Below are 24,209 nucleotides of genomic sequence, written 5' to 3' on the forward strand. Positions count from 1 at the left end.
TTGCAATCTCTGAAAGCCTTAGGATGGGTTTAAAGCAAAGTTCAGAAAGAATTTTTGAAGACCCAGTTATTAACACCATTAATAGCAAATAGTGCTGTTATCTGAATTGATCAGTTATTGATCAGGATGAGATTATTCATGAGGTGCCCAGCATTATGGAGAAATGAATGAAACCCTCTAAAAACACTTTAAAAACTTGTGTGTCAGAAAGAACTGCCCATTAAAAAAAGTAACTAGCATTACGATTTTTCTTTAATCCTGGTTTTACACTCTATTGTTCTGAAGATTTTCCTAACTTACAGTTTGCCATTAGCATCCTGATTAATCAACTAAGTCGAGCATCCACACTGTGAATTTTCAAACAATAATTCCAGAAACAGTACAATTTCTTTGCACAGATTTTGTGCATTCCATATTAGTCTGCAGAAAACACTTCATATAGACAAAGTAGTTCAAATTCTTCCTTCTGGAAGACTTTGTCTAAAAGATGAATTCTTCACTGCAATGTTGAAGACAGCTTTCAGCTTTTTTGTAGTGTAGCACTGCTCAGTAAGTTTAGATATTTAAGAGCACTTGAAATATTCAGAAACTGATTCAGAACCACCTGGTTAGCAGATTAAGCACAAGCTGGTTGGGCCTTTCCACTTGTTCCAGTTTCTAATGCCACTGAGTTAGATGGAACATACTTTGCCCCTTCACAATGTTACTAGAACAGTATCCAAAATACGGGTTTAATTTTTTTTCAAGATTCTATTTTAATGTATTGATGGCTTACAATTGCCTGGAAATTACTTGAAAACATTTCCTTGAAAACCTGAAGGCAGTTTGAGTGATCAGAATTGCCTCTTCCTGAGCATGTTTACTGCTGATTGGTGAAAGGGACACCCAAATTTATTTCCAAATAAATACTGCAAGGAAAAAATGCTGACAAACTAACATACATTGCAATTGTACCTAAACGCATACACATTCTCTAATAATTTCAGTTTTTACGCTGGGGGGGCATATTCTGTTGTAAAAACAGTTGGAGATAACAAATGCATTTAACTTTTTACTTGCACATTTTTAAACACTAAACCTTCAAAGCATATTTTTAGTTGGGCCTTTCAAAAATGGCATAAGCCAAAGCTTTTTCAGAATGCAGCCACCTAGAAGTAGCTTCAGTGAAAAGTTCAGCAATTTGATCCAGAGAATTAACACAAGATAAAGTGGTATCTTCACTGCAAGATGTAATTCCTCAGAAAAGGCAGCTTTGCACACTGCAGCATTAGGTAGAGAAACACAGCCCGGCTCAAAGAAAGAGAAGCACTATGAGTAACTAGACAGGTTTTAATTATTTAAGCTCACCTAACCAGGAACAGCTGTTAAAATCTCACCCCAATACCACCTTGTACAACCTGGGTATAACCAAAATCAAGAAAGAAGTCAAGCTTGTTTCATGTAGTTGATTTTATTATTACATACTAATAATACATATCAACACAGCTGTTATCAGAGTAAACCCTTATGGGACAAATAAGTGCCACAATGCAAAATATGGAACCGAAGATCAGTGTAATGTATGGAGCAGCACAGCACCCAAGTAAATTAGAAAAAAAAAATATCTCAAAATCAATGCTGTGAAAACTTGTGGTGGTAGTAGACTTCACTTAAAAAAACCCAAAATCTTAAAAGTTTGCAAACTTCCCAAAACACAGGAAAAGCCACGTGCATCCCCCCCACAGTGAATCCATCAGGACTTAATTCCATGAAGACGTTTTGCAAATTCAGTGTTTAAATCTTCTACGTACTTCATATCCTTCTTTGCTGTAAGAGAGCACAGTAAGCCGATCTATTCTACACACATCAATTGCTTCACTCTTCCGGGGCAAATTACGATTACAATTTCCTCTAGCTTTAAATAGCTATTTCAACCAATATTTATACATATGTGTAAACAAAATGCCTAAGGGCTTAAAGCAATTTCATACAAGTATCCCAACTCAGTTATTTGTGCTCTTTACTTCAAAATCCAGAATGCCAAATACAAGCAGCAAAATTTTCCACTGTTGCAGTCTAAAATAAAATAGTGATCCCATTTAGTTATGTGAATTTACAGAAGTCATTTAAAGCCACAATTCCAATTAATTCAAAATGGCTGAGAACAGGAATAAGACATTTACAGTAACTGCACAGCTTGCATGGCCAAAAAAGTCTTAGAATTAATTTTTAGGTTGTTGTTAACAAGTAAAGGAATGTACACATATTGACAATTTAACATATAACTCAAAAATAGACAACTACTGCACTGATCCAATTTGTTAATGAATAATCATATTTTAAAATATACAAAATCTGAAGTTATTCCATGAAATTAAACCCTAGTTTTAAAAAGTGCACAGTAAAAACTGAAGGTTAATTACTATATAAATTATCCACAGAGTGTGTATTTCCTGGTTTAGGGCCAACATGAAGTTCTGTTGTATCCGTTACGAGTTGTAAATATTTTAAAGCCATTTACAGCACCAAATCAATTTTTACTCGACCCAATACAACCTCTGTTTCCTGTCACAAACAGGAATTGGACAATGAACGTTCACTGACTGCATCCGGTGCAGCAGCAGCAGCTTTTAAAGACAGTTGCTCAGCTGTAAGCTATCGATTCTTGTTCTTTTTAGAATTGCTCTGCAACAAGAAACAAGCCAACAGAACATATAATTTAGGTAAGAAAATCTAGGCAGACAACATACAAAACCTGACATCTGATAATTTATGCCTATACCAATCAAAGAAGAACAGTCAAACTGAAAATAAGCAGTCCACAGGCTTTTAATAATGGAAGCTGGTAACTCCTTGCTCTGAAAATCCCTCCGTCTTTACAGAGGAAAGTACCAGATATTTCAAACAAGCACAACAGTAGCTTACTTCAGTTGAAACCTGTGGAAAAGACATTTGAGTTCTGCCTCAAGACACTCAGTTGTATTAACACCACTAATATTGTAAGGGCAGTAAAGGCAAGTCAAATAATAATTCACCCTTAAGTGATATTTCAAATATAAACCTTGTAGGATAATTGCCTCAAATTAAAATCAATCTCCCACCCTCTCATTTTGCTCTAAAACAAGTTTAATTTTAACTTGGTCTACACAGAATACTCCTAGTTTAGAAAAGAATTTGTTCTACAGCTAACTAATTCACATTTGACTTGCAACAATCCCACAAAGCAAACGTGCAGCTTAAAATAAACATTTGACCAATAGTTACTTGCTGGCAATTCTCTGTCTTCCTGTTTCCTTAAGATAACTTTTGTTTTTAATCTAACCAACAACTCTGTCCAAGTGATAATGGCTTCAACTGCATTGTTTGATTGCAAGCAAATCGCTGCCTACATTTGGTACCATTTGAAAATCTGTGTCTACTGTTGTGAGATTCTGAACTACCTCCTTACAGCCAGAGTACCACTTCAAGTCCTAACAGCATGACAAGTGAAAAATTCCAGAAAACATTTTATAAGAACAGGCAGTGCTATGGTAAGTATGCAGCCAAGAGCTCCCCTCTGAAAACATAAGAGGTTATAGACCAACAAAATAGTTTTAAAGATTGCAATATCAAGTCAAAAACCCCCAGGCATCTGCAGAAAAACTTATATACATGAGGGGAAGAATCTACTCTAAAAAAATTAAACAAACAAAACCAATCATTGTCATGGGGCCTTTAGTCAAAACATGGATTTTTTTTTTTTTTAAGCCTTCAGTGACATCTGCTTCCATGCATTCCACAATTACAGAGAATGACGCTTATTACTTCCACAGCCAAACTAGTAAAGCGCAGAGGCCTTCACAAGATCTGTTTTTCCCTAGAATTGTCAGAATAATATATACCATGGTTTAAGCACTGGCTACTTGAAACAGCAGACTTCTGTATTTTTTTTTTTTTATCATTAAGAGAAGTTAAAAACTTATTTCTGGTAAATGGATAGATTCCTTCCTTAGGAAAAAAAAAAGGTGAATTTTAAGTTAATGGAAGAATGCAAGCAGCAAATTCTTCATTCTTACATATGAGAGACAAAAAGGCTAGAATATGGAAACAAAACAGAGAAAAATAATAGCTGCCAAGAACAGAGTATGCTGCAACCAAGAGGAAAGTGCAGGAAGGACACAACTTAATCACTAACACCCAGTATCACTAGATGAATTTGCAAATACTTCTATTTTCACCAAATAAATTTTTAAAAAATAAAGATGTGCCAATCATCCAGAGGGTACACTTTGTCACTGCTTCAAAGTGGGCTACCAAAGTGTTTCTTCTTTCCTGCATGTACGTTTTGCAATAATTTTTTCTTCACTGAAACATGCAGGACCAGGTTTGGAGTTTTCTATCCAAGAAAGAAAAAGAACTATAGTCTGTGAATTGGTTTGCTAAAGGGTAGCACTGTAGGAATGCCAAAGGCAAACCACGGTCCTCCAAACTGCAGCCAGTGCCTAAAGTCAACAGCGGGCAACTTACCTTACTAGTCATCTTTAATGTATCAATTTCTTCCCTTTGTTTAGTTAGTGTTTCATTCATACTGCAGAGATGGTCACTCATCATACTTAACTGATCCTCATAACTTCTCTTTGTTGTCATCAATTCATCCTAAGGGGGAAAAAATAAAAAAAAAAAAAAAAGCCAACACTGAATACTAGTTACAAATGGCAAAGCAGCCAATTTCTATCTCCACTTTTGAAGCTGAGTGGGTGCAATTAAGTTAAAACATGGGAAAATGAAAAAAGACCCCTCACTAAAAGAAACTCAGTAGCTATTTTTATTTTACCCAAAGTCTCATTTCCCAGGCTTTTTATGACTTACATAAAAGACTAACAGCCAAGTTTTCTAACACTGCTTCCAGCCAAGAAACAAGTAAAGCCTGAAGGATTAGAGCATGACCCGTACATGAACATCCACGGCATACAAAGCTGAAGGGATCAGCAGTCCATGTGCAGCACAGAGCTCTGATCTCTCTGGCATTAGACAGACACAATGGGACAGAGTGCATGACTAGAACACAGCAATGACGGGATACAGACAGTACAGGAAGAGGAAAAGCCCACGCTTTACATGAAGACAACAATCAAGATCTCATAGGTAGGAATCAGAGGAGAACAAGAAGGGTGATATGGGGGGCATTTGCTACAAGCAGACAGAAGTCTCACACCTCCAGACCCTGATCCTTGTGAGGGATTTTAACCACCCTGACATCTCCTGGAATTGCAGTAAGGTGGGACACAAGCAGCTTGGGTGTTCTCATGAGTGTGGTAAAGAACTTCTTGATAAGAGTGATCACTAGGCCTAAGAGAGGCTCTTTACTGGACCTGTTACTCACAGGTAAGGAAAAGCTGGTCAGGGATGTCAAAGCCAATGGTAGCCTTGGCTGCAGCAACCATGAGTTAGGGGAATTCAAGATTCTGAGAGAAGCAAGCAAGATGAATAGCAATTACAGCAACCCAAGATTTAGGAAGAGTAAATGTTGGCTTTTTCAAGGTCTGCTTGGCAAGATCCCAGGCTAAACTGCCCTGAAAGTTAAAGGGGCTCAGGAAAGCTGAATGATCGAGGACAGATCAAAGAATAGTCCAATGCATCGGAAGTTGAGTAACTGTGGCAGAAAGCCAGCATGGCTGTACAGGAAACTCCAGTTCAACAGCTCTGACCAAAGGAAGAGACCAGATTACTTTCAGAGGGCCCTTCCAACCTAAACAATTCTATGATTCAATATTACACAGATTACTGAACATACAAATGGTGCACCTGCTGTCTTAGGAAGCTTAATAAGTAGTTGGAGATAAATGTCTCATGCTGAACAAATCAAAAGAGCACTTTGTGTTCACGAACAATTCTTTTAAGTATATATCATTCTATTCACTGCCTGTATGAAGCATTTCAGGTACTCACCATCTCATACAGGTGAGCAATAAAGATAGGAACTGACTATAAAGAAAGCACTGAATATTTATCTATACTTTATTTTACTATTGGCTCCTTTCTGAACTGTGTAGAGGGGAAGGACAAAGGGACAGGACATCTAGTATAGGAGTTTACTATCTATTCTTAGCAACAGCTTCTTAAAGATAATCCCAAAGTTATTTTTGCTTAAGTCTAAACTATCCATCTCAAAAAAACATGCTACCATCTCTAAGACTTTCAGTCCCAGGCGCTAGGAATGAATCAAGAATTTCGTGCATCATCTAGGAAACTGCACTTTCATCGCTTTCCTACCTCTAAGTTAAAGGGACTGTTGTGTAGTCAGCCTTGTTGGTATCACATCTAACTGGTGAGTAGATGCAAGTGCTGGCTGTACACACAGTAATCCTCCCCTTGCAGAGGGAAACAAGCCACTGAAGTCAGTCATACCACCACACAACATAAGAAAAAACATTTTCATAAAAAGCCTGGACATCAAATGTGCAAAACCACACTTAGCTACTATAACCTTTCCATTGCAAGCATGTCCCACTTCAACTTTATGCCTGGGATTTGAAGTGTATTATTTAAGTCTCTTCTCTACAGACCATTACAGATTTACATCACATAACTAACGACCTGCTACAGGCATAACCACACTCAATGACCACACATGATTTTTCTCCTTCAGCTCCCCCTTAACACACTGTTATGAAATGCATCTATAAAATTATTTAACATTTTACTTGCCTGTAATCTACTGATGTTTTGACTAGCTAGTTTCAACTCTTCTGTGAGCAATTCCTTGGACTTCTCTGCTAAAGACAGTCTTTTGGCAAGTGCTCGACACTGTCAATCAAAAGTAAGGAAAGTTAGTCCCAGAGTATTGTCTTGTGCACCTTTAACTGGTTGCTTTCAATGTTTCCATCTTTCTGTAACCCTTACATTTCAAGTCACCTAGAGCTTGTGCACATTTTTAAATGCAAAGGTAAGGTAATGGTTGTTTCATTTTACAGAATTACATAGTGCTAATCTTCTGAATATGAAATATTTCCTAGTAATTATGTGGAAAACATGATAAGTAAAAAGCAACACAAACAACTCTCTTCATACATTGCTCAAATATCAGAGAAAGGTGGTTCCTCTGTACTACGTCATATACTGTTAAAATAAAATATTTAAAAGGATTTGCTATGCCAACCTGGAGCTTTGGTATATTCCACATCAGTTAATTACACAAATTGAAATGGCCACTACTTTCAATAAAAATTACATATGATGTGAATTGAAAACAGGAAGTCATAGCTACAATGAATTGTTTTGTTAATTCTCAAAGTTAAGTGTAACTTCTGCCCGAGAACCAGTTTCTTGGAGGAGAGCCGTTTTCATCACTTAATACACACTCAAATGTTTTTTAATGACATCAGCATCACTTTAAAATGAAGTCAAAGTTAGCTTGGTAGCTAAAGCCAGTTGCTTCAGCTTCTATGAACAAACCTATACAAGGCACACATTGCACTACTTAATACACCCAAGACAAGGCTACCGAAGGATTTATTTATTTTAAAACAAAACAAAGCAAAACAACAAAACAAAACTTTCCATAAAGTCCAGTTCTATGCATACAAGACCACAGCCAAAACACATATTCCAGGAGGGAATTTTTATGAAACATTATGTTCTATATACCTAAACTCACTGTCATAACGCTTGCCTGTGGAAAGTGCAAAAATGGATTAACTCTTTTCACTATCAACACTGCCTGCATGCTCACCTCAGCATGAAAGTGTACCGATTTGCTGTCAGCAAGCTGCAGATGAGATGTAAGCTCTGCTATCCTTGCCATATAGTGGTTTTTTATCAGGTCTTCACGAGACTCGCCATCTGGAGCCTGGCAAAGCAAAAATTTAAACAGAAAGATATTTAGTTTTGGCACACTGAATATTTGCATCACTATACTGTCTTCTGTCCACTATACAGGCTTCTCTTCTTCCCTCCTGAGGCCTGGCTGAAAGCATTAAATTCCCCAAAACTCAGACAAATTACAGCAGGTCACTCTGCAGTTTGTCACTCTGATGGTGACTCTCAGTATCAGACTTCAAAGGGCAAAGAGCTGACTGAAGATGTAAGAAGTTAGCTTGATTTACTTAACAAGTTTCTGATGAAAATGCAAATCCACTGTAGAAACAGGCTGCTTTCACTTACATAAAACCTTACTAGATTTTCCCAACAAGGAAAAATTCCTTTGCATAACTAAATTTCAGAAACTCACAACAGTCAGAACTATTTCTTATGTTGTATATTCCCAAAGTTTGTTTAGACATTTGAAGTTTAAAACCAACACAAACAAGTCCCCAGTTCACTGTACTACAGAGTAACCCACTAGAGGCAGCTTTCACATGACTTGTCATTGCCTTTGAGTTTAGCACTATGCAGCAGCTTCTAAGAACTTCTATCAGTTATTATCTGGCTCCCAGGCCCTTTTTAATCATATCTTCAGAAGAAAAGGGGGAGTAAACTAAAATACACATCAGTTCCCTGCAGTGTCAGAAAAGGGAAAGTGCTGAATCTTACCCTGCTAAACTCCTGCTGGGTCAAGCCTTACACTATAGCAGTGCTAAACAAAGAGTTAACATTTAGTCTGGCAGCTGGTTTGAAGTTTTTCACTGTGACCTCTGGTTTGGGATAACCTGTACTTAAGTGTTAAGCACCAGGCACTACAGTCAGAGGCTTTTTTGCAGCTTGAGCCCCTCCTCAGGAGGTAAGAATTGAGGCTTGGAATGCAGTTAGGGTTACTGAAGTACAACCAGACCAATGCCTTCCTCAAACTACAGAGAACAAACCTGGACCACAGCTCACACTGCGCCAAACTGCTTACATGAATATAAGACAACAGTTCACTAAACAGTAGAAGAAAGTTAAGAAACACATGCATTTCAGAAACTTGAAATTATACTATACAGACTACATGGGTGACTCATGCCATTATGTGACAGAATTCTTGGTAATTAGACCTCTGTAACAAGTTTAACAGAACCAGAATTGAAGTATTTACCAGATGTACGTTGATATTGTTTAAAAGTGATTACCTTTTCATTATCAGTAGTTATAGCCAACATTCCAATCTAGAACAAGGAAGAAAATATGCTTAAGTGAGAATTACAAAAATAGATACTATAGCTGGAAGTCATTTTGGTTTCAGTCACAGGACTTTAATTAAAAAAATCTTGCAACAGCTAAAACTAATACCAAATTTAAGTAATTCAATCTGTAACATAAACAAAGAAAATAATATACATTAATGCCTTGAGCAGAATTAAAGCTCATACCAACTCTGCAAATATAGCCTTTGCTTTATGATGTACACAAAAAGCAACACCATATAGCTAGCTTTCATGATTATGCAACTACTTGATTACAGGAAACTAATTCAGTGGTTCATTGGTGCATTGAAACATTACTTTTCACGTTCAAGAGCAAGGAAAGCCAGCATGGATTTCTTGAGCACCTTCCAAGTTTCTTTCTTTCCTGTTTGACAGTTCAGTGTGAAGCACTGACAGAACTCTAGCAGAGGGGTGTATGCAAGTAACTAGTTCCATGGAAGAATATCTTCAGAGTCAAGAGGTTTTTTTCTGAGCTCAACAGGACTAGAGATTTAAGTTTATGGGAAATACTTATACAATATGTTGACCTATGAGTTACATTAAGCATCATGACCAAAAAAAGCCCTTCTCCTCAAGCTCCTAGCAGATCAAATACAGGACCAAAAACTTAAGATTCCAGTTTACTTCAAAACAAGGATTTCAAAACAATCTCAGGTGTGAATGCATTTTGCCACAGTCAAGCAGCTTTGATTATTAGTGTTCCACTCATCAGACAGTACTACTACTGTAAAAAGCAGGTTTTTCTTTATTGAAGGAAAAAGCTCACTTACCAGGCTAGTATTTTTAATAAGTTCCCTTGGACTCTTTTCTGTGGTTTCCTTCTTTTGTTCAGCTACATTTGTTAAAACAGAACGCTCTTGTGTAGTTTCAGTTAAATGTCCACTAAGAGAGCTCTTCAGTTTTTCGTTTTCTTTCTCTAGCTTTATTTTAGCTAGCTGGGCCTCCAACATCCAGTGTTCTTTTTCTTGTTCCAGTTTTGCAATTTTCTCCAAACTCTGCTGGACCTTTAGGAGGAGAAAGTTTGCAGTCCAGGTTATTGAACGCAAGGGAGAAAAAAAGGTCACACACAGGGAATGTCTGTAGACAGTATTATTTTAAATCATTACATCAGTGAGCTAATGAATAATGCAACAGGTGAACAACTATTGATTTGAGCTGTACACTTAACTGTAGTCATGTGTCAAAATTGATCACGTTATTTAATTAGCCTGAAACACGCATCACAAAGTTACAGATCACAGAACTGGCAACATCATACTAGCTGATAATCAAAACACACACTTCCGTTGAAATTCATCTCATCCTTCCTAGTACACTTTGAATACAGGCTACACACACACAACACTGAAATAATCTTCTTCTGTAAAAGTTCAATGATGGTGACTCAAGCACAGTCTGAACGTTCAAGCTAATAAAGAAATTATAGTATTAATCAACCGGCTGTTCTATTTCACTTAACTATTTTGGCAAACTGTACAGGCCTTTTGAATACCATTTAACCTCCCTCTGCCTCACCTTCCAGAAAAAACCACACACACATACACACACACACACATATATATAAATATGCACACTGCTAGAATGATAAACTAATCTGTTAATAGATTTTAACTCAGAAGAAAAATAATTGTTCTTAACCAGTGCTAATAAATCGTGTGCAGTCCAAAAACGCACTCAAAACAGCACATAATATTAGAAGTGAATACATCATATACCTTATTCTTGTCTCTATTTTGCATTTATTTGAATTAAAGATTGCATAACTTCTCATATTTATAAATGAAGACAATGGCATAATCCTATCTCTTATAATTACACATACATTCTGCAGGTACAAGAAAACAAGCCTTGGATAGCCCAGACTGACAAGGACAAGTTTCAGTTTCAAACTCTGCAGATAAGACACCTACAGTCTAATTTTAAGCTTCAATATATGCATTTATACATACAAACAACCACATACATAAATATGTGGAGACTATTTGATACTGCTTTAGCTTTATAAAACACACTATCATATACGTTAATAAAATTTATACCAAAATACCTGTTGTGCAAGACCTTCTCTGCTTTCTGTGGAACTCAGAAGAACTCTGCGATTAGCCAAAGCCTCTTCATAAGGCACTGAATCTGCACAAGGCTGCAGACAGATAAAAGAAACCTCTAAACATGTTTCACAGTACATGAGAATATGTATTCTACATTTATTTTCTTATTGCCCTCCTAACTTTACTGAAGGGAAGAAAAACATCTATCTAGTGTGTACCAGACAGTTAAAAAAAAATACCACCAGGTGTTACTTAATGATCAAATGCATCTTAAGGTCCACCTTACAGACAATGATAACTTAACTACACCATCACTTAATTGTTAATTTTAATGGAGAGAACAGCAAGATCTGGCAATGTTCAGTCCTTTGGTTCAGCACATTTTCTCCTTCTCAGCTGCTTTTTTTCCTCTGTTGATCTCAACTGTCTTCCAGTGAATGCAGGTTTAAGAATGTGATGTAATTCACCCCATATTCCTGGTGAATATTAGAGGAAATCTAAATAAGCAGCTACCCTCTTTTCCTTGGCACAGAAATAATGACCAGAAATGGGTAATAGCAGAATTGGCACACGCCCTCAGTTGTGAGAGCAACTACGCTCCCTAAGTTTTTCAATAGTATAATTGCTCTAAGGGTTCCATTTCCTCAGCCAGATTCTCATTCGGAGGAAAATCCATGCCAAATACTGAAAAACCTTAGTTTGTATTCTCTTCGGCATAACCAACTATCAACTGAATTGTGCTTTCTCTATGTGAGCATGCTAGCTGAACAAACCTTCTTCAAAGACTTCATGTAAGCAACTGCCTTTTTCTTGTACTGAAGCATACACTCAGCTGAAAGAGGGCTGATGAACTCTGTTCCTCCTTTGGGGCCATAGCTCAGTGAAGTAGTGAAGTGATCCAAGTTGTTGCTAAAGAACGAGGCAATCTAGACACATCAAGAAGAATCACTTTTCAAATTAAATTGACCAGAAGAACTCATGACAGCAATTATTCTTTCGAGAGAAAAAACAGTATTTAGTGAAAATGGACTTCACAACAAGAAATTCAAACAACCTACAGGGTCTTCCACATAACTTAGACCTTACTAAGCCAAAGCATCCGCTTCACAGTATCTATTTTATTAGCCGTTCAGCTGTTTTTATCTTGTAGCCTGAAAATACCTTAGAACAAACCTGATACTATATATTATTAATAAGAGGCACACCTAGATTTTCCAAATCACTCAACTAAGGTTAAAAAACAAACAAACAAAACCAACTCCACAACCACTGTGCACAAATGAGGGCATCACATTGAAACAAAAATATCCATTACCTTGCCCGCTGCATTAGTTAAAGCCACAACAGAGGATAAAATACAGTCATTTGTAGTCAAGAGTTTCTGTGTGGCAGTTGGAGCATCTTGTTCTAAAGTAGCTTTCTGACTGTAGTGCTTGGAAATGTCTAGAAAAAGAACACACATTTACATCAAAATACGTTTTTTTTTGTCTGTTTAAGCAACCGTTTTCAAATTCAGCTTATGACTTAGGGCTTCAAACGCTTTTCTCCTCTTTAAGCAAGTTGTGTAAAAGTTTATTCTGGATGCTTTTAGTTCTTTGGCATACTACCTTAGACAGCTATGATCACAAGGAACAGATATTATACATGTTACATAAGGCAGAATAAAGGTGTCTATTCAAGTATACTCTGTATCCCAAAACCCATAGCTATTTAGCAGATCCAAGCTCACACTGAACTAGCATTTCATTCCACAAGTATACTTTCCATTTCCATACGTTTACATCAGCACACAAAACAGACAATTTTTAGTCATGTTCAATATCTGAGTCTTAAGATTACATGACTTAGAAGGGAAGAGTATTTTAATTCTGTCAGAGCAGAACTAAGAGACTACCAGAAATTCAGAATGCTACTCCCTATATTCTAAAATCATTTCAGGCAAAAATCAACACAACAGTCTTCACTGAATTTTCTGAAAGTCATTTACAAAGACATCCTAGGTTAAATACACTAATTGATTTCAACAGCACCAAAATTTAACAAACCTCAAGTATTTATCACGTAAGAACAAACATTCCCAGCTTCGCCTAATTAAAAATAAGTAATTATTTGACAAGTGAACACTTCTCACTTATTTTACACTGAAGTACTATTGCTACAGAACAGAAAAAAATATCACAGGCCATGACCACCAGAAGTTATAATTTGAGGCAAGCTTAAGCACTCAGAAATTAGTTTGGGTTGGGAAGGGAGAAGTGATAAATCAAGCATTCTGGAGGAGGAGAGTGAGAGGTGTTAAGCATAACTTTTCTGTTGCTAGCAACTTAATTCTACTTACAGTTTTCTTCAGTACTTCACTTCTATTTTCTTTATTTCTTTTGATGAAGTATAAGTTATGTTGGGTTTAGATTATAGTAACTATATTAAGAGGCAGAAGTTATTTATTAATAAACTTAGCTACATTACAAAACTCTTGGTTTAGTGTCTTAACTTTGTAATACAACCTCTAATAGTACCTTTTAAAAAACAGGGACACTGCAAAATGGGGCAGTGCTACTGACATTATTATTAAAAGACTAGAAGAAATAAAAAACCATTTTGTTTAAAATTATAAAAGCCTGATGTTTAAACAGCTGACTATTATTAAAAAAAAAAAATAAATCAGATATATGGATTATTTTCTTCCTGGGAACAGCTACATGGACATGTTACAGAAATTCTAGGATATACAGAGATTATCAGTGGTTTAAAAATCTGAGTTTTAACCAAACATTACTTCATTGAAAACATAACATGTTCATTTCTGATAAAAGGAAGATAAGTCATTTTCAAGGAAGATGGTAAGTTTCAAAAGGAAATCAGGCTTCTTTATAAGCTTTTGTTATATATTCATGTTAAAAATAGTAATAAACCTAGAAACTGTAAGAAAAAACCCCACTTTTAAGGCAAGTACTATGTCAATAGTACAAAAGCAGAGGAAAATATGTGTATTTAATGGCACTCCATTCAGTATGCTGGTTCCACTAAAGCACTGAAGTTCAGTAACTAATGTGATACTGCTCAGGAAGATCTAGAGTGCACAATTAAACATTCCAGCAACTTAGAACAAAGCCAACATAATGGAGCAGTGAAAAACACGCATACATGTCCAAAGCAAGTAGAAGGTTTAGTTTCTTATTATCTTAGTTTGTAAAGGCAAAACAAACCAGATTTATCACAATATTACACAATTAACATTGTTACCAAGAGTGTACTTGTGCTATGTTAAACAGAAAAAAGCAGAGCTTGAACATACCACTCCTCCTGTATTCTCACCTTTTAAAATGTCATGAAACCCATGAAGACTTGTAGCAATATTTGTAAACACCATGTTGTAGTTTGTCCTAAGAAGTCCTGTTGGTTTTGTACCTTAAAGTACCATACAGATAAAAAAAGAAAAAAAATAAAAGAAAAAACACTCAGCCTCAAATGAAAAGAAGTTAGCTTTGAAAAATCATCCAATTTCCACCTACTAGAATTAATTGCATGGAGTAGGATCTTTAGATCTAAAGAATCATAAAGGAAGGGGAAATTTAAGTAAACTAATCTGTTAATATTAGCTATATATACTAAATTTTGCCAGAGTAGGCAGGTAAGAGACTTCAAGTTCCCTACATTTCATTCGGATTTTACAAATAACCTTTCAGTCTCAAAAAGTAATTACACACACAAATATTTACATGCCCACTGTTGTTGGAAGGTCTATCTGCGTCCTTCTAAAGGGTGAAGACTGAAATAACCTGTAGCTATACAATAACTATTACCACATATTATTTATAGTAAGCATTTGGATATAGTTTTCCCACACACATACACACAAAGATTTTACCCAATTTTATTTAGTCATTACCATGAAAGTTGTCATTTAATAGAACAAAAGGAGTTGGAAGCAGTAATTAGTAATAAAATATAGTTTATTAGCAATTTGATGATTAAGAGATGACAAAAGACATACTGTCAATTTTACTATAAAAACCTACAGTAATTTCTTCTCTTCTACAGTTAACTATGACTATCTAAAATGTGGCACCCCATGACTGCTTGGTAATTTCCAGGCCTACCCCATGCCCATGTCTACCCCAAAAGAAGAGTGCAGAGCATTAAATAAACACTCAAGTCTCCTAGCCTGGATCAAAGCATCCAATTTGTTGGAGCATAATGCAGAACTCACTTGCCCCACAGTTTAGACTGTGCCTAAAGGGTAGCATTAACCTTGTTTCCTGTTTTCCTCTATCATAGAAGCATGGGGGGTTTGTGCGTGTTTTTTTGGAGTGGCAGGGTGTTCTTTGGGATTTTTTTGTTTGTCTGGGTTTTGTTTGTTTTTTTAAACTGATCTGAGAGGAAAACGATATCTTCCAGTCACAAAGTTGGTTAACAGAGCCAAAACTTACTTGGTAACGCAAGAAGACTAATATATGTATGCAGCTTCTCAAAGATTGCAGTCAGCCTTTTCATGTCTCTGTGTAGATCCATATTCCTAGCTCTCAAAGCAGCTGTGCAAAGAGAAGACTCACACTCTTCTTCCAAACTAGGAATATATGAATTATGTTTTTTAAAAGTGAGCATTTATTTTAAAAAACAAGATCGTGAGTTTTTGAGTAGGTAACTAGTGTTCTCTACATACCCAGTCCAAAGCAATAACAGACTAGGAATTTATTTTAGAAAGGTTAACATATCAGAGTAAGTTAGCAATATATGAAAATTGCTGTGCACATGTACTATCCCCACTCTTAGGAGCTTCAGTCACAAGCCAGGAACAGTTCACGCTCATGGCAAGGAATTGATTGCATTAGTTTAAAGACCTTTTCCTCTACTATGTATAATTTACCTTTTGCTTCCCAAGGAGCGGAGAACATGTACAAAAAAGGAATAAAATAAGCTTTTCCCTTCTTCCTTAATTCAAAGACTCTCTTTAAGCAAGCCTTTGCACTAATAATTCACAACCTTTCAACCCACTCAGGAACAAGGATTTTCCCTGCAGAAGGGATGTGCAACTGGGCAAGTTTTACTACAGTGTTATATTTACCATACGATAAATAATCTTCAGACAGACTCAAGAAATTAACAGTTTCAGTGTATTGTACCTGAATAGTACCAATGCTATAAAATGAGGAAACATTAAAAATCTGTGCAGCTTTCCTTAAATTCTCATCTGTGAGAGGAGAAAAAAGGCTTTAAAATACCTATTTTTAACTCTAACGCCCAGCTGAAAAAAAAAAACATTCATAACCTAAAAGCTCAAAAACCAGTAGGAAAAAAAAAAGTTCTGCCCTTTAAACATATGTAGATGTTGACAATGCTGCACACCTGACACTTAGTGCCCCTTTATTTTGATCTATCAAATTAAAAGTACCTTTTTAACTGATAAGGAAGAATCTTTCTTAAAAAGCATAAGTAGGAAGCTAAATGTTCTGAGAAGGCCTTCAATTTCACAGCTGTTTCCTAGAAGGAAAAACACTACATAAGCATTTTTGCTCTGTGAAAATATTTTTCAATACTAAAAATATAAAATCTTACCAGGACTGTCACAGTATCTTCTGTAATACTCTCAAACAAGTGAAGCATTCCTTCCTCCAGAGGGCGAACATATGAAGCATTTTCATGAAGATACTGTGAAAACTGAGTACAGAGAGATTTTAAAATGGTGCTTGCTGAAGGCTCTTGCAAACTGTTTCAAGTTAACAATCGAACAGTCCACTTTAGCAAAGCACCTGTCATTTTAAATGATCCCCAGGACGTCACTAACAAGATACAACAGTTCAGTGATGTACAGCAGCCTCCTCTACAAGACCCACAAACACACACCTTGAGGGAAAGTGAGAAACAGCAAAGACTACAATGGAAGTCCAGGCAAAACCCTATCTCAGGCTTTGCCACAGCACCCTCTATCCTTTTAACTGCCATGCACAGCGCACCAAACCCCTGCTTTTTAAGTTTAAATATTGTTGCATTCCTTGCTCAACTCCATCGAATTAAGACTAGCTCCATGCACCATTAAGCCACCAGAATAAACTATCCTACCTTCCTCTCATGTATTGTTTGCCTCTCAGCCCTTGTCCTCTGCATCAGCACAAACATTCGCACAGCTATGCTGTACAAAGCATTGAAGAACTAAACCCAGTTAAAACTGAGAGCAAGAGATACATTTTAATCTTCATCTGTGTCCAGCCCAGTTTTCAACACCGTCAAAACATGCCTATGCCAATGCAAAGGATGGAGCGGTAACTAATCAAACTGAGAATTCTTCCGTTCAAGAACTATAACAGGTTTGGGCAATTATAAAACTTTGGCCTCATAGAACTGACTTGGCTAAAAATTGCTTAAGTAAATTCTGTGAGTGATTTTGCCCTCAAAAAAGTATGCCCAAGAACCAAGGTGTTTACTCTTACAATCAAAACGTAACAGTACTGTCAGCTCTCAATTTTGATACCACAGTATTACAAAAAGCTTTTTACAGAGATTGACATAGGTAGTCAAAAGTGATCTTGGCTTTTATTTTACCCCATGGAAAGATACCTTCACCTTTCATTATTTATACCACAATAGTAGCTAAAGGTTCCAGGCAAATAAGGTGTGAGAAATTTTAATAATTTATTGAATTACTACAGTGCAGTAACACAGTGTTAACAAGAGGAGAGATGCCAAGCTCTCATACATGCATGCACAAATCTGGATGGAATTAGGGAAAATTCCTATATCTAAGGAGGAAGAAGTAACACATGCAGAACGCTCCTGACTTGTGTTGCAAAAGAGAGGACTGGAGTTATCTGGCAGGATGCTGAAGACCCAGCAGAACCCAGCAATCCAATACTTAAAGAGAAAAGGAATACTTGAACCTGGAAGGGAATTGTCCACATCTAGTTTGAGTGTTTGGTGGGGAAAATAGCTCGAAAGCGCCAGACAAGACCTGGAGTTGGGGAAAAATAAATCAGTGCAAGCGTGCTAAGCCACTATGTGACACTCGTCTCATTTTCTCTACCACATTACTGGGAGGTTTTTGAACCACTCAGTGGAGGAGCTAAGACCACACTGAGAACACTTGCCAAACAGATAAATTAATCAAAAATATGGGAGCAACAGCAGCTTCAGTGAGTGATGAAGATGCTTCACTGCTGGAAAGTCAAGGCAAAAGCCCCAAGACACAGCGTGCACTGTGGCAGTTAGGTCATGAGTACACAATGGGGTAGACTACAAGACATAATTATGAAAACAAACAAAGCCTGAACTACTGAATCAGAGTCAAAAGGGGAATCAAATTACAGTTGTGATTAAGTTGCATGTTTCAGCTGTGTGGAAGCACTTCCCTGCTGAAAAGCAAAGAAGTGTTAACTAGGACATTAAGAAAAAAAAGTGCGTGACAAGTCACATCTAAGAAACCTGATTTTATCCTTCATGTAAAGCGCAGTAGTGTCTGTAGAATCCAATCACCACACTGTGCCACTTAAACAAGGAGACACAGTTCCTGTCCCAAAGAATTTCAAAGATGACAAAGCAGAACAATTTTCACAAGAAGGATATGCCATTTTGAGTACATTTGGTGGCAGGAGCGAGAAAATACTGTTCTCAAACTAAGATCTGTGCTGAATGTCTTTAAAAGCGTATTCTTGATTGAAACAGTTGAAACAACTGAGAAGGTAAATAGAACGTGATTTTTCTAGTGGATAAACACCTTCATGAGCAAACTTGTTGCCTGCAAAGAGATTAAAGAAGGTCTTCCCAACAACAGGAAAGTTTTGTGATAGTTAATATTGCCACTACATGCATTGCAGCGATCTGATGAATGCAAATCATGTCCCTCTCGGTAGCTTAAGTCTCACCCTACAAACTAATGAATTGAAATTATAGTCTGAACCAGAAAATACTGTCATCCAGCAACTTAAATGCACATCAGTCCACTTGCACTATGAAGTCAACAATTCTGATGTTAAAGCATTTTTATCGCAAAGCATACATATATGCAACCCCACAAAAATCCATGTGTACAAAGTTCTTTTCCATGCTTCATGGCATAGGAAGTCAAAAGATGCAGCTTAACAGCAATGAATGATACTCTCAGAAAAGTCTCCCCATAGAGTTGCACAGAAAGAGACAGGTCAGGTTTCTCGTAATAATTTCCACATGCTTTATAAACTTGAAGCTTCAGAAAACTTACAGGAAAGGTCTTCACACAAAAAGCCCAAAATCAGATTATAAAGTTGTTTTTTGACAGGGGAGCAGAGTCTAAGTTCTCTCCTTCATAAGCCTACTCTGCATCCAGTTTATTTCAAATTACTATTGAACACTTTAAACACAAGATCTTCTGTGTCAACACCTCCCATGCCCCAGTGCATTAACTAAGTCAAGCATCTATTTAGCGGTGCAATATTTGTGTATTTTAAAATAAGCCAGCTGAATTTTTGACAAATGTACTTTAATTTAGCACTTAAAAAGCAAAGTCTTGAGGCACAGGGGAAAAGGATTCTCTGCAGCTACGTACCTTCACCCACATTCAGAGAATTCACCCAACAGAAAAGACTTCTCATGCAGGAGAGGCTGCCTCTCAGGAACACACTCATAGCATTCCAGTAAAGGTTGCAGAAGTCGGAATGACTAAGATTATTCACTCACGAAAGTCTACATAACTAAATATACTTGTAGCTGAAATCTGTAAGCTTTACCTTTTGATTTAATGGCGATATGGTGTCTGTTGCAGAATCAATGGGAAAGATCTGTACCCTCTGCTCAGTGTACGTATGGAAGTTCAACAGAGCTGTTACAAGTTCTTGAACAAAAGCCAGGGCCTGGCCAGCGAGATCTCGTAACTTCAGCTGTAAAGACAGTTATAGAATCATTATATTGGACATGCACCTATTTAAATTTGAAAAAATTCTATGGTTGGATACAAAAAATTACTAACAATGATTTCTTTTTACTAGCTCAGCCTGAAATACATAGCAGTAATTATCTTTAACTTAATTTTTAAAGTTTATGAATAAGCGACAATGCCACACAGAAGGGCATGTTTTCCTATGACTAACAAAGTATGTTTGTATTTCATACAACCAGTGAGGCTTTGGGAGCAGAATTTCCTTGGAATATTATGATAGGTGTGAGATAGGCTATCTTCTGCCATTTCAGGCCACTAAAATGATTGGTTTTATTGAATATCTGTGCAGAAAGTTGCATCTTTGCATATATAGCCATAAAAAGTGCTTACCTGATATCTTCTGTTGTGCAATGGTACATTCAGAGCATTGTATTGATTAGATCCTACAGGACAAAAACTGAGTTAAATGCACTTATTAAATTTTGCTTTTAAAACACATTTATTGGTAAATCGTGACTTTTTTAAACACAAAATTTCATTGCAGTAATATTACAGTTAAAATAATATTAACTAAAAAGATACAAACAACTGGCTTCAGTAAAGTATACCTGAACATCCTTACATCCTTGCTTAAGAATTGTTACTGTGACCAGGTGGAGAGAAAGCACTTCCATACTTGCCTCAGATTGTAAGTCAAATTTAACCACCTGAACACCCTGAATTTGATAGGTATAGCAGAATCCTCTTGCATAAAAGAACAGTATTCATCTTTAAAAAAAAAAAAAAAAAAACAAACTTAAAAAAAAAAACCCTTAAAGCATTCAAGATGATCTTCAAATTTCAGTTACATTCCAGGGACTGCCAAATAAGATTAATATATTTTTTAATGGTTTGCCTTTTTTTTTTTTTTTAAATAAAGCTCCTGTGTGTACTTGGTTTATTGATCATTTAGACAAGGATGTACTCTCCACACATTTCAGCATTCTATTCTGGTTACAGAGCAACTAGAATGATTATTCAACTACAAACAGGCACAAGTTTTAAAGAGGTAGAGGGATATTTGCACCTAGAGAAGAGGTTACAAAGTCTTATAGATTTAAAAGGAATCACATCCATTCTCAATTAAATGGAATAATTACCACTTCAGTTTAAAATTTGAACACAAAGGAAATTAACAGTTTCTAATTCCTTTTATATCATTCACATTCAGCAATTAACACATGGGAAGATGCAGTTGCATTCAGAACAAAAAACTCTGTCCAAAATTACTGATTCTTACTTGTAGTAAGTGCTTCAGAAAGCTTTTATCTTTCTATTCTCAAAATCATGCTTAGCAGCCAACAAGTCATTTCATTGTTACTGGAACTGAAGCCAGCTGCTAGTTACACTTAAAACCAATTACAGAGCCTACAGCAAGACAGCTGGAATCCACAGCAGAGACTTCCTGACTTTCATTCTTCTACCACTAAGGAGCCATCCAACATTTGTAGTGTTTTCTACACAAATGAAGACATAATGTTATGGCAGCTGAGGTAGCAGATAATTTATCTGTGAAGTTCTCACTACAACAATAACTACCTGTTTAAAAAAAAAAAAAAAAAAAAGAGCTCTAAAGAAGCCAGAGAAGTAGAAACAGGCAAGAGATGCCAGGCAAACTGATCCTTGTGAGAGGAAGGAAGTTAAAAGGGTATCAACTCCAGGCACCAACATCTACGCATAACACGCTGTATGAGAGTCAACATATCCTAAAGAGAAAATGATCTGGTGTTTCTAAGCTGAGACTCACTGCATTGCCAACCCAGCGGAGAACTCAGAAGGCTTATCCCTGCTGTACGCACCAGATGAGCTTTTAGAGAACCTAAGGCTATTCAAAACACTGCCACCAAGTTTTAAACTGAATGAACAATGCAAAAGCTGCAAATAAAACCTACGGGAAATTCAGCAGCCCATTTTCACTTCTCTGCTCCTTCTCCACTACCTTCAGCTTTTTTCACTATTACAAGTCCTCCTAGTCTCATTGCAGGAGAGTACAGACTGCTGCCTGGCCCAGTACAGCCTTGTGTTCAAGCCGTTTACAAAAACAGACAGTATGCAGCACTGATCTGGCACAAACTAACCAACCCTTACACCAAAGCAATGCATAGGCTGAGCGCTCCAAACTTCTGGTGTCTGCTGCACTTTGGTTTATCTAGTAGCTGTTGGAAAGGAAGCAGAGGAAAAAAAAAAAAAAAAAAAGGGGCAAGGAAAAAAGGGTGCTTCAGGCAAAGGTCCCCAAAATTCAAAGGTTTCCCCTCCCCCCTGCAAAAAGACGAAAAAGTTTGAGACAAACCACAGGTAAGAACTAGGCTGAGTGTCCTCTGACCAGACATGAGCCACGCTGGCAGACTTCCCACTAATACTAAGTACTGATGCAATGCCTCAAAGTCAACACCTCTGCAGCCACTAGTTTATCCCCATCTTACTGTAATTCTTTAATGCATCCTGTCAAAAAATAATAGTCTGAGATGAGTAACTAAAGAAATCTTCATGGAGAAAACAGTAAATTGACATCGTTCCTTCATCCTTTACAATATTCTATCAACACTAAGCAAGACAAGTGGCAAATTACTCAAAAGCTTTTAAAAGTTTTGATTTTCATTAGAGAGAAATATTTATCTAAAAACTTGAAATTTTAAGATCACTAGATGAGATTATGATGAATATTATGAATATTTATTACAATTACCTCCAGGAGTCTGTTCAGATGTCCAAGATTTCTTACAGCTAATACATTTTAATTCATAATGAGTACTTCCTCCAGATGGGTACCCAAAATTAAACAAGAAACCAAGGCAATACATACTTGTGTCATTAAAAGGTACTTTTTCATTGATTATGCATAGAGATTCTTCCAGTCTACTGCCCAAAGCTGCTTGAAGATTCTTTAACTGTTGCTGGCTAAATAACAAAAAGACAAAACAAAAAACCACACACACACACATATATTGTAAACCTTTAAAATTTAACCTGTATCACCAATATCCCAGCTCACCATAGGCATCCCTTGAGTATACAGGTATCTATCTCCTAGAAGTTAGATCAAATTAGGACAACAGGAATAACTTTTCCTCCTTTATTTAATATATGGCACAGTATTTTAATCCCTAGGAAATGCAGTGAAAGATGCAATAAACTGTTGTAAATGCTAAATTCCATTGAGAAGCTAAACTGACTTCAGAGTTAATCTTTACATTATTTTCCAGTTCTGCAATTACTGTAAAAGCTATATGAAAGTAATATTTTCTACTGGAATTTGAATGGGAATGCAAAAGCGCCTTTAAAATAGTTACAATATATCCAATGCAGTATTCCAATATGCAAGCAGTGAGTTGTTGATAACTCAGTTAACTATGTCACATCACTATTAGAAATACCTCACAAGCCTTTGAAACCCCCATATCTGAACCCTGGTATGACACGGCTCATTCCAACAAGACTTGGCGATTACGTTTCGACGCATTCAAAATAGATTTTTCTCTAGATCTGCTTCACTTGCATTTGATTGTGTACATAGATGTGAGCCTTAGTTATTAAGATTAGCAATATCATTAGTATAGATTCTTGAGATTAATAGTAACATACTCCAGCATTATACATGTATATATGTCAAAGATTACTGCATATCGATTCAGACCAAATTCCACACCTTACCCAACTTAGGCCCCCAAATTCTTCACTGTTTTGCTTCCTGTTTGACATCTAGAACTCCTGCTCATATAGCAGAGGGTGGGGGAAGGTGTCAAAGTGACAGTTTTTTCCCTCATTTATAAAAACACTGATACATGGAAATTTATCAGGACTAACAAGGAAAAGTAATCAAAAATAGACAAGTAGGATATGAAGAAACTGTCCAATAAGTAGCTCATACACATTAACAATTATTTATCTTGTACAGCAGCTCCAAAATTGCATAGAAACCGTACAGCATGAACCACAGTAGCATTTGGCATGATAGAAAATAAACTCACAGACAAACCGCAAAAGTATGGATTATGTTTTCTTTCTGTACTATAAAGTAATGGCAAACAAGCAGTGTGATATGTTTTGTTTTACATTCTGCCCTTTAATTTTCAAGGCATGCAGGCTGTCAAGTCTCATATCCCCTGGCTTTCCCAAATAAAGTATGGGTGTTGGAGGCAAATGGATCCCTTCCCCTGAAAGAGTAGGGAAAACAGAAGAGTAGTGTTCTCAAAAACA

At 36.6% G+C, this 24,209-nt stretch overlaps 1 protein-coding gene across 2 annotated transcripts in view; it reads right to left on the reverse strand.

Annotated features, from left to right (window-relative positions):
- Positions 1 to 1,982: 1,982 nt before the first annotated feature.
- Positions 1,983 to 24,209, reverse strand: part of PPP1R21 (protein phosphatase 1 regulatory subunit 21) — a 29,280-nt gene continuing 7,053 nt past the window's right edge. For both annotated transcript variants that reach the window (XM_082048350.1, XM_082048349.1), the window contains exons 7-22: positions 22,816 to 22,910; positions 20,364 to 20,416; positions 19,825 to 19,974; positions 16,685 to 16,786; positions 16,521 to 16,609; positions 15,559 to 15,695; positions 14,444 to 14,536; positions 12,444 to 12,571; positions 11,902 to 12,054; positions 11,128 to 11,220; positions 9,851 to 10,084; positions 9,006 to 9,041; positions 7,691 to 7,807; positions 6,667 to 6,765; positions 4,486 to 4,614; positions 1,983 to 2,664 (exon numbers count right to left, since the gene is read on the reverse strand). In XM_082048350.1, coding sequence (XP_081904476.1) covers positions 2,635 to 2,664; positions 4,486 to 4,614; positions 6,667 to 6,765; positions 7,691 to 7,807; positions 9,006 to 9,041; positions 9,851 to 10,084; positions 11,128 to 11,220; positions 11,902 to 12,054; positions 12,444 to 12,571; positions 14,444 to 14,536; positions 15,559 to 15,695; positions 16,521 to 16,609; positions 16,685 to 16,786; positions 19,825 to 19,974; positions 20,364 to 20,416; positions 22,816 to 22,910 — 1,738 coding nt within the window. In that variant the 3' untranslated portion in view covers positions 1,983 to 2,634. The remainder of the gene's footprint in view (positions 2,665 to 4,485; positions 4,615 to 6,666; positions 6,766 to 7,690; positions 7,808 to 9,005; positions 9,042 to 9,850; positions 10,085 to 11,127; positions 11,221 to 11,901; positions 12,055 to 12,443; positions 12,572 to 14,443; positions 14,537 to 15,558; positions 15,696 to 16,520; positions 16,610 to 16,684; positions 16,787 to 19,824; positions 19,975 to 20,363; positions 20,417 to 22,815; positions 22,911 to 24,209) is intronic.

This window comes from Streptopelia decaocto, assembly GCF_964273445.1.
Source record: "Streptopelia decaocto genome assembly, chromosome: 3".
NCBI lineage: Eukaryota > Metazoa > Chordata > Aves > Columbiformes > Columbidae > Streptopelia > Streptopelia decaocto.